General features: G+C 48.1%; 1 protein-coding gene across 1 annotated transcript; it reads left to right on the top strand.

Moving 5' to 3' along the window:
• Nucleotides 1-307: 307 nt before the first annotated feature.
• On the top strand, nucleotides 308-19203 carry POP4 (POP4 homolog, ribonuclease P/MRP subunit). Its single transcript, XM_038753957.1, has 7 exons — nucleotides 308-336; nucleotides 9875-9927; nucleotides 11233-11456; nucleotides 14015-14092; nucleotides 14319-14380; nucleotides 16002-16103; nucleotides 18411-19203. Exons 1-7 carry the CDS (start codon nucleotides 330-332, stop codon nucleotides 18545-18547), a joined length of 663 nt encoding a protein of 220 aa, XP_038609885.1. The 5' UTR covers nucleotides 308-329; the 3' UTR covers nucleotides 18548-19203.
• Nucleotides 19204-19403: the final 200 nt, after the last annotated feature.

The raw sequence follows: 19403 nt of genomic DNA, 5'->3' as shown, positions 1-19403 counted from the left end.
TTATTACTATTATTATTATATTTCCCCCTTTTAGACTGTGAGCCCACTGTTGGGTAGGGACTGTATCTATATGTTGCTGTCTTGTACTTCCCAAGCGCTTAGTACAGTGCTCTGCTCACAGTAAGCGCTCAATAAATACGACTGATTGATTGATTATTTGCCCAAGGTCACACAGCAGACATGGGGCAGGACAGGCCTTGGCTTCCCCCTCTCCCCGCCCCCCCCGCCAGCCGGATGACGTCACGGCGCGGGAGGACCGCGTGATGCTGCGGGCGGTGCGCGGAGCTCCTACGTCATCAACAGGGGCCGGAAGGAGCGCCGACACGGAGATGGAGGGTGAGGCAACGGGGCCGGCCGGAGGGGGGCGCGCGCGGGCGGGGGGGGCGGACGGGAGTGCGCGTGCGCGCGGCCTGGGCCTGGGGAGGCAAGAAGAAGCCTATTGATGGTGTTTGTTGAGCGCTTACTATGGGCCAGGCACTGTACTAAGCGCCGGGGGGGAATCCAAGCAGATCGGGTTGGGCACAGCCCCTGTCCCACGTGGGGCTCATAATCTCCATCCCCATTCATTAATAATAATAATACATAATAATGGTATTTATTAAGCGCTTACTATGTGCCAGACACTGTTCTAAGCGCTGGGAGAGATACAGGGTCAACAGGGTGTCCCACGTGGGGATCACAGTCTCCATCCCCATTTATCAATAATAATGGTACTTATTAAGCGCTTACTATGTGCCAGGCACTGTTCTAAGCGCTGCGAGAGATGCAGGGTCATCAGGGTGTCCCACGTGGGGCTCACAGTCTCCATCCCCACTTGTCAATAATAATGGTATTTATTAAGCGCTTGCTATGTGCCAGGCACTGTTTTAAGCGTTGGGAGAGATAAAAGGTCATCAGGGTGTCCCACGTGGGGTTCACAGTCTCCATCCCCATTTATCAATAATAGTGGTACTTACTAAGCGCTTACTATGTGCCAGGCACTGTTCTAAGCGCTGGGAGAGATACAGGGTCAACAGGGTGTCCCACGTGGGGATCACAGTCTCCATCCCCATTTATCAATAATAATGGTACTTATTAAGCGCTTACTATGTGCCAGGCACTGTTCTAAGCGCTGGGAGAGATACAGGGTCAACAGGGTGTCCCACGTGGGGCTCACAGTCTTCATCCCCATTTATCAATAATAATGGTATTTATTAAGCACTAACTATGGGCCAGGCACTGTACTAAGTGCCAGGAAGGGGGGGGGGGGGGGGCAAACCAAGTAGATCGGGTTGGGCACAGCCCCAGTCCCACGTGGGGCTCACAATCTCCATCCCCATTCATTAATAATAATAATACATCATAATGGTATTTATTAAGTGTTTACTATGTGCCAGGCACTGTTCTAAACGCTGGGGGAGATACAAGGTCATCAGGGTGTCCCACGTGGGGATCACAGTTTCCATCCCCATTTATCAATAATAATGGTATTTATTAAGCGCTTGCTATGTGCCAGGCACTGTTTTAAGCGTTGGGAGAGATAAAAAGTCATCAGGGTGTCCCACGTGGGGTTCACAGTCTCCATCCCCATTTATCAATAATAGTGGTACTTATTAAGCACTTACTATGTGCCAGGCACTGTTCTAAGCGCTGGGAGATATACAGGGTCAAAAGGGTGTCCCACTTGGGGCTCACAGTCTCCATCCCCATTTATCAATAATAATGGTATTTATTAAGCGCTTACTATGTGCCAGGCACTGTTCTAAGCGCTGGGAGAAATAAAAGGTCATCAGGGTGTCCCACGTGGGGCTCACAGTCTCCATCCCCATTTATTAATAATAATGGTACTTATTAAGCGCTTACTATGTGCCAGGCACTGTTCTAAATGCTGGGAGAGATACAAGGTCATCAGGGTGTCCCACGTGGGGCAATAATAATGGTATTTATTAAGCACTTACTATGTGCCAAACACTGTTCTAAGCGCTGGGAGAGATACAAGGTCATCACGGTGTCCCACGTGGGGATCACAGTCGCCATCCCCATTTATCAATAATAATGCTATTTGTTATGCGCTTACTATGTGCCAGGCACTGTTCTAAGCGCTGGGAGAGATACAGGGTCAACAGGGTGTCCCACGTGGGGCTCACAGTTTCCATTCCCATTTATCAATAATAATGGTATTTATTAAGCACTTACTATGGGCCAGGAACTGTACTAAGCGCCAGGAGTGGGGGGGGGGGGGGCGAATCCAATCAGATCGGGTTGGGCACAGCCCCGTCCCACGTGGGGCTCACAATCTCCATCCCCATTCATTAATAATAATAATACATAATAATGGTATTTGTTAAGCGCTTACTATGTGCCAAGCCCTGTTCTAAACGCTGGGAGAGATACAAGGTCATCAGGGTGTCCCACGTGGGGATCACAGTCTCCATCCCCATTTATCGATAATAATGGTACTTATTAAGCGCTTACTACGTGCCAGGCACTGTTCTAAGCGCTGGGAGAGATGCAGGGTCATCAGGGTGTCCCACGTGGGGCTTACAGTCTCCATCCCCATTTATTAATAATAATGGTACTTATTAAGCGCTTACTATGTGCCAGGCATTGTTCTAAATGCTGGGAGAGATACAAGGTCATCAGGGGGTCCCACGTGGGGCAATAATAATGGTATGTATTAAGCACTTACGATGTGCCAAACACTGTTGTAAGCGCTGGGAGATGTACAGGGTCAAAAGGGTGTCCCACGTGGGGCTCACAGTCTCCATCCCCATTTATCAATAATAATGGTATTTGTTAAGTGCTTACTATGTGCCAGGCACTGTTCTAAACGCTGGGAGAGAGACAAGGTCATCAGGGTGTCCCACGTGGGGATCACAGTCTCCAGGCCCATTTATCAATAATAATGGTATTTATTAAGCACTTACTATGTGCCAGGCACTGTTCTAAGCGCTGGGAGAGATGCAGGGTCATCAGGGTGTCCCACGTGGGGCTCACAGTCTCCATCCCCATTTATCAATAATAATGGTATTTATTAAGTGCTTACTATGTGCCAGGCACTGTTCTAAGCGCTGGGAGAGATACAGGGTCATCAGGGTGTCCCACGTGGGGCAATAATAATGGTATTTACTAAGCGCTTACTATGTGCCAAACACTGTTCTAAGCGCTGGGAGAAATACAAGGTCATCACGGTGTCGCACGTGGGGATCATAGTCTCCATCCCCATTTATCAATAATAATGGTATTTATTAAGCACTTACTATGTGCCAGGCACTGTTCTAAGCGCTGGGAGATATACAGGGTCAAAAGGGTGTCCCACGTGGGGCTCACAGTCTCCATCCCCATTTATCAATAATAATGGTATTTATTAAGCGCTTACTATGTGCCAGGCACTGTTCTAAGCGCTGGGAGAGATACCATGTCATCAGGGTGTCCCACGTGGGGCTCACAGTCTCCATCCCCATTTATCAATAATAGTGGTACTTATTAAGCGCTTACTATGTGCCAGGCACTGTTCTAAGTGTTGGGCGAGATAAAAGGTCATCAGGGTGTCCCACGTGGGGCTCACAGTCTCCATCCCCATTTATTAATAATAATGGTACTTATTAAGCGCTTACCATGTGCCAGGCACTGTTCTAAATGCTGGGAAAGATACAAGGTCATCAGGGTGTCCCACGTGGGGCAATAATAATGGTATTTATTAAGCACTTACTATGTGCCAAACACTGTTCTAAGTGCTGGGAGATATACAGGGTCAAAAGGGTGGCTCACGTGGGGCTCACAGTCTCCATCCCCATTTATCAATAATAATGGTATTTAATAAGCACTTACTATGTGCCAGGCACTGTTCTAAGCACTGGGAGAGATGCAGGGTCATCAGGGTGTCCCACGTGGGGCTCACAGTCTCCATCCCCATTTATCATTAATAAAAATAAGTAATAATGGTATTTATTAAGCGCTTACTATGTGCCAGGCACTGTTCTAAGCGCTGGGAGAGATGCAAGGTCATCAGGGTGTCCCACGTGGGGCTCACAGTCTCCATCCCCATTTATCATTAATAAAAATAAGTAATAATGGTATTTATTAAGCGCTTACTATGTGCCAGGCACTGTTCTAAGCGCTGGGAGAGATACAAGCTCATCAGGGTGTTCCACGTGGGGCTCACAGTCTCCATCCCCATTTATTAATAATAAAATTTATTAAGCGCTTACTATGTGCCAAGCACTGTTCTAATCACTGGGAGCGATATAAGGTCATCACGGTGTCCCACGTGGGCCTCACAGTCTCCATCCCCATTTATTAATATTAATGAATAATAATGGTATTTATTAAGCGCTTACTATGTGCCAAGCACTGTTCTAAGCGCTGGGAGAGATACAAGGTCAAAATGGTGTCCCATGTGGGGCTCACAGTCTCCATCCCCATTTATCAATAATAATGGTATTTATTAAGCGCTTACTATGTGCCAGGCACTGTTCTAAGCGCTGGGAGAGATACAGGGTCAAAAGGGTGTCCCACGTGGGGCTCACAGTCCCCATCCCCATTTATCAGTAATAATGGTATTTATTAAGCGCTTGCTATGTGCCAAACACTGTTCTAAGCACTGGGGGGGATGCAAGGTGATCAAGTTGTCCCACTTAGGGCTCACAGTCTTCATCCCCATTTTCCAGATGAGGGAACTGAGGCCCAGAGAAGTGAAATGACTCACCCAAGGTCACACAGCAGACACGTGGCGGAGGCGGGATTAGAACCCACGTCCTCCAACTCCCACGCCCAGGCTCTTTCCACCGAGCCATGCTGCTTGACAGATGAGGAAACTGAGGCCTGGGGAAGCGAAATGACTTGCCCAAGGTCACACAGCACACACGTGGTGGAGGTAGGATTAGAACCCACGACTTTCTAACTCCCAGGCCCGAGCTCTAACCACTACGCCATGCGGTGGGGGGACTGGGGGAGGGGCAACAACAATAATAGTATTTTAGTACTATTTAGTAAGTACTACAAGCACTTAGTACAGTGCTCTGCACATAGTAAGCGCTCAATAAATACGATTGATGATGAATAGTATTTGTTAAGCGCTTACTAAGTGCCAGACACTGGATCCAAGCAAATCGAGTTGGGACACAGTCCCCGTCCCACGTGGGGCTCCCGATCTCAATCCCCATTTTACAGATGAGGGTACTGAGGCACGGAGAAGTGAAGTGACTTGCCCAAGGGTTACAGAGGAGGTGACTGAGGCCCAGAGAATAATAGTAATAATGATGATGATGGCATTTATTAAGCTCTTACGATGTGCAAAGCACTGTTGTAAGCGCTGGCATGTAGTAAGTGCTTAACAGATACCGCAAAAACAAGGCAGAAATAGGGATTACCAGTTTAAATATCCTCAAGAGACAGGAGAGATGATTTAAACTGGTCCTTCCTATCAAAAAATTGAACACCTTGAAACGGGACCTCGAAATATAATTGTCCTTTTGGATATTGAATTTTCTTCTCTGCAGTATGCTCTGCTAGAGCCATTTTCCCTGCTACTCTATTTATTTATGTATTTTATTTGTACATATTTATTCTATTTATTTGGTTAATCAATCAATCAATCAATCAGTCGTATTTATTGAGCGCTTACTATGTGCAGAGCACTGTCCTAAGCGCTTGGGAAGTACAAATTGGCAACATAAATTGGTTAATTTGTTTTGTTGTCCGTCTCCCCTGTCTAGACTGTGAGCCCGCTGTTGGGTAGGGACCGTCTCTCTACGTTGCCAACTTGGACTTCCCAGGCGCTTAGTACAGTGCTCTGCACACAGTAAGCGCTCAATAAATACGATTGAATGAATGAACAGCAGACACCTGGGAGAGCGGGATTAGAACCCATAACCTTTGGACTCTCAAGCCGGTGATCTGCCCACTGGCCTGTTGTATTCTCTCAGGAGGTGAGAGAACGTGCCAAGCGGGAGTCCATTCATTCGATCGTATTTATTGAGCGCTTACTGTGTGCACAGCACTGTACTGAGCGCTTAGGGGGACCAGGCTCTTGTCACACAAAATTCCAGGGTCCAAAGTCAACCATCCTTAACCACGGTTTTTTGAATGCTATTTCTTAAGCGCTTATTATGTACCAGGCACTGTACTAAACGCTGGGGTACATAAGCTCATCTCTAGACTTAGAGAAGCAGCGTGGCTCAGTGGAAAGAGCACGGGCTTTGGAGTCAGAGGTCATGGGTTCGAATCCTGCCTCTGCCATATTGGGCAAGTCACTTAACTTCTCTGAGCCTCAGTTACCTCATCTGTAAAATGAGGATTAAGACTGTGAGCCCTCTGTGGGACAACCTGATCACTTTATAACCTCCCCAGCGCTTAGAACAGTGTTTTGCACATAGCGCTTAATAAATGCCATCATTATTATTATATGCCTGCTGTGTGACCTTGGGCAAGTCACTTATCTTCTCTGAACCTCAGTTCCCTCATCTGTAAAATGGGGATTAAGAGTGTGAGCCCCCCGTGGGACAACCTGATCACCTTGTAACCTCCCCGGCGCTTAGAACAGTGCTTTGCACATAGTAAGTGCTTAATAAATGCCATCATTATTATTATATGCCCGCTGTGTGACCTTGGGCAAGTCACTTAACTTCTCTGAGCCTCAGTTACTTCATCTGTAAAATGGGGATTAAGACTGTGAGCCCCCCGTGGGACAACCTGATCACCTTGTAACCTCCCCGGCGCTTAGAACAGTGCTTTGCACATAGTAAGCGCTTAATAAATGCCATCATCATTATTATATGCCTGCTGTGTGACCTTGGGCAAGTCACTTATCTTCTCTGAGCCTCAGTTCCCTCATCTGTAAAATGGGGATTAAGACTGTGAGCCCTCCATGGGACAACCTGATCACCTTGTAACCTCCCCGGCGCTTAGAACAGTGCTTTGCACATAGTAAGTGCTTAATAAATGCCATCATCATTATTATATGCCTGCTGTGTGACTGTGGGCAAGTCACTTAACTTCTCTGAGCCTCAGTTACTTCATCTGTAAAATGGGGATTAAGACTGTGAGCCCCCCGTGGGACAACCTGATCACCTTGTAACCTCCCCACTGCTTAGAACAGTGCTTTGTACATAGTAAGCGCTTAATAAATGCCATCATTATTATTATATGCCTGCTGTGTGACCTTGGGCAAGTCACTTAACTTCTCTGAGCCTCAGTTCCCTCATCTGTAAAATGGGGATTAAGACTGTGAGCCCTCCGTGGGACAACCTGATCACCTTGTAACCTCCCCAGTGCTTAGAACAGTGCTTTGTACATAGTAAGCGCTTAATAAATGCCATCATTATTATTATATGCCTGCTGTGTGACCTTGGGCAAGTCACTTATCTTCTCTGAGCCTCAGTTCCCTCATCTGTAAAATGGGGATTAAGACTGTGAGCCCCATGTGGGACAACCTGATCACCTTGTATCCTCCCAGTGCTTAGAACAGTGCTTTGCACATGGTAAGTGCTTAACAAATACCATCATTATTATTATTATTATTAGACTGTAAACTCACTGTGGGCAGGGAATGTGTGTGTTTATTGTTGTAGTGTACTCTCCCAAGTACCTAGTATGGTGCTCTGCTCACAGTAAGCACTCAGTGAATACGACTGAATGACTGAATGGAGTCACGTCCTACAGGGGGACTCACAGTCTTAATCCCCATTTGACAGATGAGGTAACTGAGGCACGGAGAAGTGAAGTGAGTTGCCCCAAGCCACCCAGCAGACAAGTGGCGAAGCCGGGATTAGAACCCAGGTCCTTCTGATTCCCAGGCCCGGGCTCTATCCATCAGAGTCCCCAGTGACCCCGACATTTTGCTCAGGCTGGTTAAAACACGGTCGAACGAACGAGATCCCGTCGTCCGAGACCTTCCGCGTTGGGGGATCCAGGTGACCTCGGGGTCCCAGTGCCCTTCGGCAGTCATGCCTCAATCAATCAATCAATCAATCAATCGTATTTATTGAGCGCTTACTGGGTGCAGAGCACTGTACTAAGCGCTTGGCAAGTCGGCAACATATAGAGACAGTCCCTACCCAACAGTGGGCTCACAGTCTAAAAGGGGGAGACAGACAACAAAACCAAACGTACTGACAAAATAAAATAAATAGAATAGATAGGTACAAGTAAAATAAATATGTACAAACATATATACATATATACAGGTGCTGTGGGGAAGGGAAGGAGGTAAGATGGGGGGGATGGAGAGGGGGACGAGGGGCCTTCCTTGAATCATTTCTGACCTCCCCACTTTCTGTCCCCAGCCGCTACTTTGTCACTCACGAACCACCTGAACACTTCGTTCTCACAACAGCCTGTACTGCTTCCGCGGACACTTTCCGTAGATTGTGAGCCCCTCCGGGCGCAGGGTCCGGAGCTAATTCAGTCAATCATTTATTGAGCACTTGTCATCATCATCATCAATCATATTTATTGAGCGCCTACTATGTGCAGAGCACTGTACTAAGCACTTGGGAAGTACAAATTGGCAACATATAGAGACAGTCCCTACCCAACAGTGGGATCACAGTCTAAAAGACAGACGTCAAGTCGTCAGAACAGACGGAATTAAAGCTAAATGCACATCGTTAACAGAATATTAACTCACCTCCTCCAGTAGGCCTTGCCAGACTGAGCCCCTTCCTTCCTCTCCCTGTCGTCCCTCTCTCCACCCCCTCATCTTACCTCCTTCCCTTTCCCGCAGCACCTGTATATATGTATATATGTTTGTATGTATTTGTTACTCTATTTATTTATTTATTTATTCTACTTGTACATATCTATTCTATTTATTTTATTTTGTTAGTATGGTTTTGTTCTCTGTCTCCCCCTTTTAGACTGTGAGCCCACTGTTGGGTAGGGACTGTCTCTATATGTTGCCAACTTGTACTTCCCAAGCGCTTAGTACAGTGCTCTGCACACAGTAAGCGCTCAATAAATATGATTGATGATGATGATGATGAATAAATAGAATAGTAAATATGTACAAGTGAAATAAATAGAGTAATAAATCTGGACAAACATATATACAGGTGCCGTGGGAGGGGAAGGAGGTAGGGTGGGGGGGCCAGTTCTCTCAGATGAGAGAACTGAGGCACAAAGATGCTAAGTGACTTGCCCAAGGTCACACAGCAGGTAAGTGGCATTGGAACCCAGGTCCTCTGATTCCCGGGCCCGTGCTCTCTGCACTAGGCTACACTATTTCTCAGAAATACACGAGAATGCTGCACACTTACTGTGTGCAGAACACTGAAATGAGCCCTTAGGAGAGCACAATGCAACAGTCGGTAGACACTTTCCCTCCCCAAAATGAGCATGCCCACATGCGAGCTCTTTACTACGTACTCCTTTACTTCCTTGTGTCCGCAATTTATTTAAATGCTAGGAGGTAGTCTCCTTGGAAGCAGAGGTCCTCTCCGTTGAACTCTCCCAAGGGTTTAGTTCAGTGCTCAGCACACAGGCTCGATTAATGTTATTGATTAATGAGAGCGAACGCAGCGATATGAGGATCAAATCGGGCTGGAGGAAGCTGGCTAAGCTTACTCCTCCCCACCAGCTCTGGTGATAACAAGCCAGTCATTTTGCCCCTCAATTCTTGGGTTTTCCTGCCCACAAAAGTGGAAGGTCTCCGGAAATTCTTTAGTCGCTGTAGCTTCTTGAAATCAAGGATATCTATATGTTGCCAACTTGGACTTCCCAAGCGCTTAGTACAGTGCTCTGCACACAGTGAGCGCTCATCAAATACGATTGAATGAATGAATGAAAGGAGAGTAACTTAACCTCTCTTCGGTTCCGGGCTCCCCTTTAAATTATCTGCTCTGGAGTAGTTTAGGTATGATCTCGGTGATTATGCGGTTATCTGTTTGTTTTCCAGCTGTGGTTTACAGTGCCTTGGCTCCCGAAGAGGCCAGAGAATATGACATTCAGGTGTGGTTCAAACTTCAGCCATGTGAATGAGTCAAACGCATCCATTTCCCCTGTAACGAAAGAATGGCGTGAAATCTCATACGGAGGAAAACTTGTGGTTCAGTACGCACCCGTCTAGATGCCTCACACACACGGTTCCTTCAAAATGTGGTTTGTGCCCAGCTCAAATAGGACTGCCGTCTCGGGAGAATGTTCCCCAATATCCTAATTGGGTGGTAATGAAAATAGGTAACGAAAACACGCGTCGTATTGTATGGTCAGAGCAATTCTGGCATTTACTAAGCATTTACTATAAGCTATAATCAGCACGGCATTATGAGATCAGATACAGTCCCTGTCCCATATGGGAGTCATAGTCTATCTGAACCCCAGGAAACTGAGGCCCAGTGAGGCGGTGACTTGGCCAAGGTCACACCGAAGACCTGTGGCGGAGATGGGATTCGAACCTGGATCTCCCCACCCCCAGCCTCCTGCTCTTTCCATTAGGCCCCGCCACTTTGGCAACTGTTTTCATTACGTTTGGTGGTCTCATCCTCCTCCTCATCATCAATGGCATTTATTGAGCACTTTGAGCAGAGCACTGTTCGAAGCACTTGGGAGAGTACAACACAACAGAGTTGGTAGACACGTTCCCCGCCCACAGTGAGCTTACAGTCTAGAGGGAATTCGTGTAAAAGCTATCCAACCCTTTTTTCAAGAACTATTATATTTATTCTGTATTTCCACTCCACTCCCTGCTGCAGTTCCAAGTCTGATTCTTTCTTTGGACAAAGCAGACGAGAACAATTCCGTGTTTTCCTTCATTAGTAGTGGGAAGGAAGCGGATGGGACGAATCCAGACCGAACTGCAGATAAACCACATGGGCATTCAGGGCATGCGGGGGCTCATTCAAGAAGCAGCGTGGCCTGGCGGAAGGAGCCCGAGTCTGGGAGACAGAGGACTTGGGTTCTAATCCCGGCTCCACCCACTTGCCTGCTGGCAAGTCAGTTGGCTTCTCTGTGCCTCAGTTATCTGTAAAATGGGACGGAGAACCCCTTAGGGGATATGGACTGTGTCCGACATGATTATCTCTCGCATCCCAGCACATAGTAAGTGCTTCCCACCACCAACAACAAAAAAATGCTCTCAACATTGCTCCGCGCCCAAGGGGCGTTCAAACCGAACATGCCGTTGATGAGCCAGAGGTAGCATCCGTTTCCAGTCACGGCGTTAGCGTTTTCCCAAAGCCGACGCGAATCAATCAATCAATCATCAATCGCGAAGCGGGTCCTTCACTTTCCGAATTGTTTCTCGGGCGGGAACAGGCTCCAGAGCGCCAGCAGGCAGAGGCCTTCGTGAAAGCCTTCCTGAAGCGCAGCTGGCCCGGGATTACCGAAGAGACGCTCCAGGACGGCATGCAACGCAAAGCCGTCATCCTCGATTACGCCCTCTCCAAGAAGCCGAAGGAGAAGAGGAGGAAATCCAAAGGGCTGTCCGCCAGGCAGAGGAGGGACCTGCGACTCTTTGAAATTAAACCCGAGCAGCAGAGGTTAGAAACTTGCCGACGCTCCGCCCGGGGTCCCCAGGAGGTGACGAGGAAGGCGCTCTTCACGGTTCAGTCAGTCCAACGGTCCTATTTATTGAGCATTTACTACGTGCAGAGCACTGGACTAAGCGCTGGGGAGAGTACCATAGAACAACAGGCACATTCCCTCCCCACTGCGAGCTTACAGTCTAGATGGGAAGACAGACATTAATATAAATGAAATTACAGATATTTGCCCAAGGGCTGTGGGGCTGGGGGCGGGAGGGGGGGATGAATGAAGGGGGCAAGCCAGGAGAGAAGACGGGAGTGGGAGAAGAGGAAAGGGGGCTAAGTCAGGGAAGCCCCCTTGGAGGAGATGTGCCTTCAATAAAGCTTTGAAGCGGGAGGGAGAGTAATTGTCCGATTTAAGGAGGGAAGGTATTCCAGGCCAGAGGCAGGACGTGGGAGAAAGGTCAGCGGTGAGCTAGATGAGATTGGGGTACAGTGAGAAAGTTAGCATTAGTTCCTGACCTCTAGGCTGTGAGTTTGTTGTGGGCAGGAAATGGGTCTGTTGACTGTTATATTGTACTCTCCCAAGCGCTCAGCGCAGTGCTTTGCACACAGTAAGCATTCAATAAGCCCCTTGTGGGCAGGGAACGTCTGCCACTCCATCGTATTGTACTTTCCCAAGCCCTTAGTATAGTGCTCTGCCCATGGTAAGGGCTCAGTAAATACTATTAGTTGATTGTCTAGACTGTAAGCTCGTTGTGGACCGGGAATGTGTCTGCTTATTGTTAAATCGTACTCTCCCAAGCCCCCTCTCAGAGTCACACCTGGGGAGTTTCCAGTCCTCTACCATTCTCGACTACGGGAGGGAGAGGCAAGCAGAGGCCTGCCCATTCCATTCCTAGCTTGGGCAGTGGCCAGCGAGTGGAAGGCAATCTGCTACCGGTCAAAACTCACCCACGCTGGGCAGCAGTGGCACGGGAGAGAGTTGAGGGGGGAGACTCAGGTTTACCACTATCACATTTTGACCAAAAAAACACTCCAGATACACCGCCAGAACGATTGCAGGTGGAGGTGGGGCGTTCTGGGAGAGATGTGTCCGTGGCGTCGCAATGGATCGGAGACGACTCGACAGCAAAAGAGAGATTCTCCCAAGCACTTAATACAGCGCTCGATAAATGCGATTGAATGAATAAATGAAAGATCCAAAGCCAAAGCCGCCTTGCTCTTTCTCGGCAACTCACAGAGTCTGGCTACCAGGGGCCGACTTTCTTTTATAAATGCACGTGGGACTCAGGAGCCCCGGCAGATTGAGGTTGTCGTTGAAGCCGACGGCCTCGATTCCCGCTTCCCCCTTCCCTCTTCCCGCTTTCCGGCCTAGTCAGGAGGGACAGAATCAGAATCGCAAAGCCAGCCGTGTGTCCGTACTCAGGCGGTTCGGCCATAAAGTGCTCTGCACACAGTAAGCGCTCAATAAATACGATTGATTGATTGATAAAAGTCCTAGTAAAGTAATTCCCGTTTCTCAACGTGTCTTTCATCTGGAACCATCTACTAAGTTCTGCTAGTTGATCGGTGGAATTTATTGAGCACTCACTATGTGCAGAGCCTGTACTAAGCGCTCAGGAGAGTTCGGCGGACACAACGGGGTTTCCTTACGTAGGGAGAGGCACTGCCAACATATTTTGGAAAATGCCTAGCGGTGATTTATCACTTCCTTATGGGAGGCTGTCTTCCTTTCTCTCACGGATAACTCATCCGCCTCAGCCTCTGTTCTGAGTTTGCCCGTCTTGTGGCTGTTTGTAATCACTGTTGATGGGGCTGTAGCCAAACAACTTCCCACACTGCGGGGTGCCGCTAATAATAACAATTGTGGTATTAAGCGCTTACTATGTGCCAGGCACTGCACTAAGCGCTGGGGTAGATACGATGTAACTGTGTTGGACATAGTCCCTGTCCCATATGGAACTCAAAATCTTAATCCCCATTTTGGAGGTGAGGTAGCTGAGGCACAGAGAAGTGAAGTGACTTGCCCAAGGTCACACAGCAGACAAGCGGCAGAGCCGGGATTAGAACCCAGGTCCTGCTGACCCCCAGGCCTGCGCTCTACCCACTAGGCCACACTACTTCTCACTAGAGTGCATAGGTGAACGGGCCTGAAGGCAGCCAGTGTTTTGAATAGGGCAAGGGGACCACTCTGACCCCTGCATTTTGTCAGTTGAAAAATTCAATTCAGTCACATTCATTGAGCCCTCACTGGCTGCGGAGCACTGTACTAAGCGCTTGTGAGAGTACGAGGTGGTTAGCGTGGTCCCACCCTAGGTCATTTTCCTTTTGGATTGCAGTTCCTCCCGTTCTCACTTTTGTAAGCCAATTGTATGGTACTGAATGTTTTGGGGAGACCTCAGCACGTAGTACAGTGCCTGACACATAGTACGCGCTTAACAAATACTATCATTACGTTATTCTGACAGCCTGAGACCACGCCCCCCCGGAACGCCTTTCTGAAACTCTCGGATTTTAAAATCTTGGTTTTTGCCTAATTGTTTTCTCACCTGTTCCCGATCCCACCCCAGGTACAAACTGTTTCTCCCCCTGCACCACCTCTGGAAACAATACATCCGGGACCTGTGCAACGGTCTCAAGCCCGATACGTAAGTGGAATTTCCTTAGCACTCGTTCCTGGGGCCAGTTGAGCGCTCTCCGGAGTGAGCCGGCCCTCCCAGCCGTCCGGCGGGGCATTTCTCGGGACACGCTGTCTTCGGGATACAAGCCAAGAGGCCCCAGGAACCACTCGTGGGTCCGATTAAGGGTGAGGTTGTTTCGGATGAGGGCGTGGGAAGGCTGCGTTGACGGTCAGAGGTTTTTCCTGTCTCGTAGGCAGCCTCACGTGATTCAGTCCAAGCTGCTGAAGGCCGACCTTCACGGTGCCATTATTTCGGGTACGTTTGCTTTACGGCATGTAGACTCTTTCCCATCTCAGCTCCTCAGTTGCCACCAGCGGGCTGGGCCCTGAAGGATAACAAATGATAGTAACAGTATTTATTAAGCGCTTACTCTGTACTAGGCACTGTTCTAAGCTCTGGGTTAGATACAAGATCATCATCATCATCATCAATCGTATTTATTGAGCACTTACTGTGTGCAGAGCACTGTACTAAGCGCTTGGGAAGTACAAGTTGGCAACATATAGAGACAGTCCCTACCCAACAGTGGGCTCACAGTCTAAAAGGGGGAGACAGAGAACAAAACCAAACATACTAACAAAATAAAATAAATAGAATAGATATGTACAAGTAAAATAAATAAATAAATGGAGTAATAAATATGTACAAACATATATACATATATACAGGTGCTGTGGGGAAGGGAAGGGGGTAAGATGGGGGGGATGCAGAGGGGGACGAGGGGGAGAGGAAGGAAGGGGCTCAGTCATCAGGTTGGACACAGTCCCTGTCCCACACAAGGCTCACAGTCTTAATCCCCATTTTACAGCTTAGGGATCTGAGGCCCAGAGAAGTGAAGTGACTTGCCCAAGGTCATATAGCAGACACATGACAGAGCCAGGATTAGAACCCAGGTCCTTCTAACTCCAAGGCCCGTGGCCTCTCCACTAAGCCACGCTGCTTCTCTCTGGATATGGACTCGGTCAGTTCCCTGCCCGGGGATTTTATTAATTCACTGCCCTTCCTGTGAAATTCTCACTGGGCTTCTTCCAGGGCAATTTCTGCAAATGACCTTTCCTCAAAGCCTTGTTAGAATTTCAGCAGTGTCCACCGTGGGTATTTTCCATGGTGGCAGTAGTAGTAGTAGTAGTAGTAGTAATAGTATCTGCTAAGCACTTACTGTGTGCTGAGCACTGTACTAAGCACATGGGAGAGAATACCCAGGAAGCAATTAGTCACAGGTCCACCCCACAGGGGGTTTACAGTCTCAGAGTCTAAGTAGGGGAGGGACTGGAGACAGACCCCTCAGGAATGATGAGCCATTAAAACACGACACAGACAAATACACAAAATGCAAACCAAATCGGAAGAGGGCCTTGGGTAGAGAAGCATTCATTCACTTCGTTTAATCGTATTTTTTGAGCGCTTACCATGTGCAGAGCACTGTACTAAGCACTTGGGAGAGTACAATACAACAATCAACAGACACATTCCCTGTCCGTGACGAGCTTACAGTCCAGAGTAGCGTCCCCCCTCCTAGCTCAAGGTTAAAAGCCAGGCCAGTAGCCCAAGCGCCATATTTGAAACCCGCCTTAAGTAGTTTATGTGGATTGCCCACAGCGGCAAAAAAACCCCCAAGCTTCTCCTCTCCAGTCCCGGAGGTAAATAAAGCACAAATGTGTCCACATCCCTAGGCCCTGGGACCACGTGATTTTATGTTGCATCACGTTTTTCAGCAATTCAACCCTGTAATTGTAATTTTTAAGTCACCTCTTGGGACCCACTCACGCTCAGCTCTCCGCACTTTACGGAAGATCCCGTTGCTGCTCTCAGACCTGGGCAAAGCTGGTGAACCCCAAAACCGAAAGTGTTTTTTTCTCTTTATTTTTTTCTTTAGTTACCAAATCCAAGTGCCCCTCCTACGTTGGCATCACGGGAATACTTCTTCAGGAAATGAAGCATGTTTTCAAAGTCGTCACCAAAGACGATAAACTGAAAGGTGCGTGGTTACCGCCCCCTCCCTCGCGGCCCTTCGGGCGTTGTGTTCGTAGCGTCGGCCTGTGGGCTTTGACAGTTGTTATCTCGGTGTGGCCACGTGCTGCCGTCGCCGTGTATGTCAAATATCGCAGATCGTTTGTCCAAGCGGAGCTTTATAAACCTAACCCTGAAGCTCCAGAGGGACCATTCCCTTCCAGGCCTGAAACTGTGATCTCTTCAAGCCGACTACTCGTAGTAATAATTGTGGTATTTGTTAAGTGTTAACTAACTACTTAGAGAAGCAGCGTGGCTCAGTGGAAAGAGCCCGGGCTTTGGAGTCAGAGGCCATGGGTTCAAATCCCGGCTCCGCCACATGTCTGCTGTGTGATTTTGGGCAAGTCACTTAACTTCTCGGAGCCTCAGTTACCTCATCTGTAAAATGGGGATGAAGACTGAGCCCCACGTGGGGCAACCTGATCACCTTGTATCTCCCCCCCAGCACTTAGAACAGTGCTTTGCACATAGTAAGCGCTTCACAAATGCCATCATTATTATTATTATTATTATTGTGTGCCAGGCACTGTACTTAGCCCTGGGGGGATACAAGCAGAACGGGTTGGACACAGTCCCTGTCCCGCGTGGGGCTCCCAGTCTTCATCCCCATTTTACAGATGAGGTAACTGAGGCCCAGAGACTTGCCTGAGGTCACACAGCAGGCGAGTGGCACAGCCTGGATTAGAATCCAGGAGCTTAATAAATGCTTAATAAAGCACTTAATAAATGCCATTATTATTATTATTATTAATCCACATCCTTCTGACCCCCAGGCCCGGGCTGTATCCACTAGGCCCTACTGCTTCTCCGTACACTCATGAACATGGTCAGACGTGATGGGTAGAATTCCGAGTGGGTGGGTTTGGCTCCCCTTCCCCACCCCCAGGTGGGGAAGACCTCTCCACATTGTCCATTTTAGTCATCTCTGTGTGCACAGACCCGGTTTCCGGGGTCGGTAAATCGCACTAATCGAAGCAGTCCCGCCAAGCAGCACGTCTCGACAGCCATCGGAAAGGGGTTTTTTCCCCTGTTGGCCATGGGACCCACTTTCTGGCTTCCAAACGGGCATGCGGCACCCACCGTCTGATGCCCTGGAGGCATTGCTTAAGCTTTGTGGAAACATTCTTGGTAATATTGCCTCATCTCCTGGTCACACCTGGGGACCCAACCATCTTTTGCAACCGGGATTTTTTTTCTCTTTTAAGAGCTACGAACTACCATTCGGGAAACTCCACAGACCCTTCCGTTTTCCCGTGGCTGCTGTCTGCCCTTTCTCTGAGCCCAATTAAACATCAGAGAAAAATGGGGCTCAAGTTTCCTAACTGAGTTTCAGCCCCAGATTATTACAGCCGAGGACTTGGTGGAGTCGTGGAGAGGGATTGGAGGTGTTATGTGATGGGGTGGCAGTGGGGGGTATGAAAGAGAGAGAAACAGGCAAAATAGTGTGTTACAGGTATTGTGACTGAAGTCATTTTACAGCCCGAGGTCACTTTACAGATTGGGTAAGATCACTCGAACTGCTGAAAGACTTCTCCAAATATTCCAATAATTTTGATGGCATGGACTTTCCTATTAGAAGGTTAGAGGTGATTTGTAGAAGCAGCATGGCCTCAATGAAAAGAGCGTGGCCTTGGGAGTCAGAGGTCGTGGGTTCAAATTCCGGCTCTGCCAGTTGTCAGGTGTGTGATTTTGGGCAAGTCACTTCACTTCTCTGGGCCTCAGTTCCCTCATCTGTAAAATGGGGATGAAGACTGTGAGCCCCACGTGGGACAATCTGATCGCCTTGTATCCTCTCCAGTGCTTAGAACAGTGCTTTGCACATAGTAAGCGCTTAAATGCCATTATTATTATTTGGAGTTTATAGCATGCACTCTTTTTTTTTTAATGTTCACTACTATGGGCTGGGGTTGATACAAGGTAATCAGGTTGTCCCATGTGGCGCTCACAGTCTTAATCCCCATTTTGCAGATGAGGTAACTGAGGAAAAAGAAGTTAAATGACTTGCCCAAAGTCACACAGCAGACCAGTGGTGAAGCTGGGATTAGAACCTACGACCTCTGACCCCCAGACCTGTGCTCTTTCCACTAGATGAATGGTTTCATTAGCTTTATATTAGTATTGAATGTAAACAGTATAGTAATAGTAGTAGTAGCATCAGCATCTATTGAGCCCTAACTTGGAGTGCACTTCACTAGTTGCTTGGGAAATGCAGAATAAATGGCTGGATTCCTTCTGACCTTTGATTTTTTTTTTTCCTTTCACCTCTCTCCTTTAGTCATTCCCAAGTCAAACTGCGTGTTTAGTGTGGAAATCGATGGTTTCATTACCTATATTTACGGGAGCAAGTTTCAGCTCCGATCAAGCGAGCGCTCCGCCAAGAAATTCAAAGCAAAAGGCACAATTGACCTGTGACCCCGTCCGGGATATATCACCTTCGAAGGCTGGAGGAGAGAGGGAGGACGAGGGGCCTAAGGGTGAGCATCAGGATTGCATTTTGTGCCTCCTTGGAGAAAAACTCAGTGAGTGATTGTTAAATCGAGCACGCAGAAGGACCCATGCTTACCGGGAAACCAAGGGGAAGCTATCTAACTGGACATACGGCCACCAACGTGGCTTACCTAGTTCCAAAGTTGGAAGGGGTGGCTTAACCTAATGTTGGCATTCTCACCCCATGTTCATGGAAATAAATTTGAAAGAAAATAAATTTTTGCAACCCTCTGTCAGAGAATAAAAGTCACTCGAAGAAACCACTTTTGAGAGCCCAGGGAAGAATCAAGACTGAAGTGCACACTCCTGACACCCACCTTGAACGGATTTTTCCAGAACAAGACAGAAAAACCTATATTCGTTTGGATAGTTTGTAATTCGCTAAAGGAAGCTGAAACTGCCCTATCTGGGGGAATCAGGAATGAGAAGGGAAAATGAATTTTTATAGTGCCGGATTCTTGTATCTTGTGTCTAACTGCAAAAGCTCTGAGACTCTGATTTGAATTTTTTTTTCCCCTCCCGGGCAAAAACATAGTCCTTCTGCTCAGTTTTTTGGTTGGCAAATAAAACTATTGAGAAGCGATGTGTTATCGGGGTAACACTCTATCAGGGGCGGCGCGGATGACACAGTGGGACCCTACCTCACATCCTTCGAGAAGCAGGCGGACAACTGGCCTCCAGTTAGGGTGGGCGAGGAGATTCTGCCAAGCCCAGGGGGCATCGGCTCAGGGCTAGGAGCAGAGGGAAACTTTGCTCTTTCCTGCACCATTAATGCCCTCTG

This window comes from Tachyglossus aculeatus, chromosome 11 (assembly GCF_015852505.1).
Source record: "Tachyglossus aculeatus isolate mTacAcu1 chromosome 11, mTacAcu1.pri, whole genome shotgun sequence".
Lineage (NCBI taxonomy): Eukaryota > Metazoa > Chordata > Mammalia > Monotremata > Tachyglossidae > Tachyglossus > Tachyglossus aculeatus.
Note: the sequence above shows the minus strand (reverse complement) of the source record. Positions and strands in the feature narration are given on the sequence as shown.

Coding starts and splice junctions, on each gene's coding strand:
- POP4 (XM_038753957.1), top strand. Junction 9,928..11,232: donor CCAGAGAATATGACATTCAG/GTGTGGTTCAAA, acceptor GGGCGGGAACAG/GCTCCAGAGCGCCAGCAGGC. Junction 14,093..14,318: donor AACGGTCTCAAGCCCGATAC/GTAAGTGGAATT, acceptor CCTGTCTCGTAG/GCAGCCTCACGTGATTCAGT.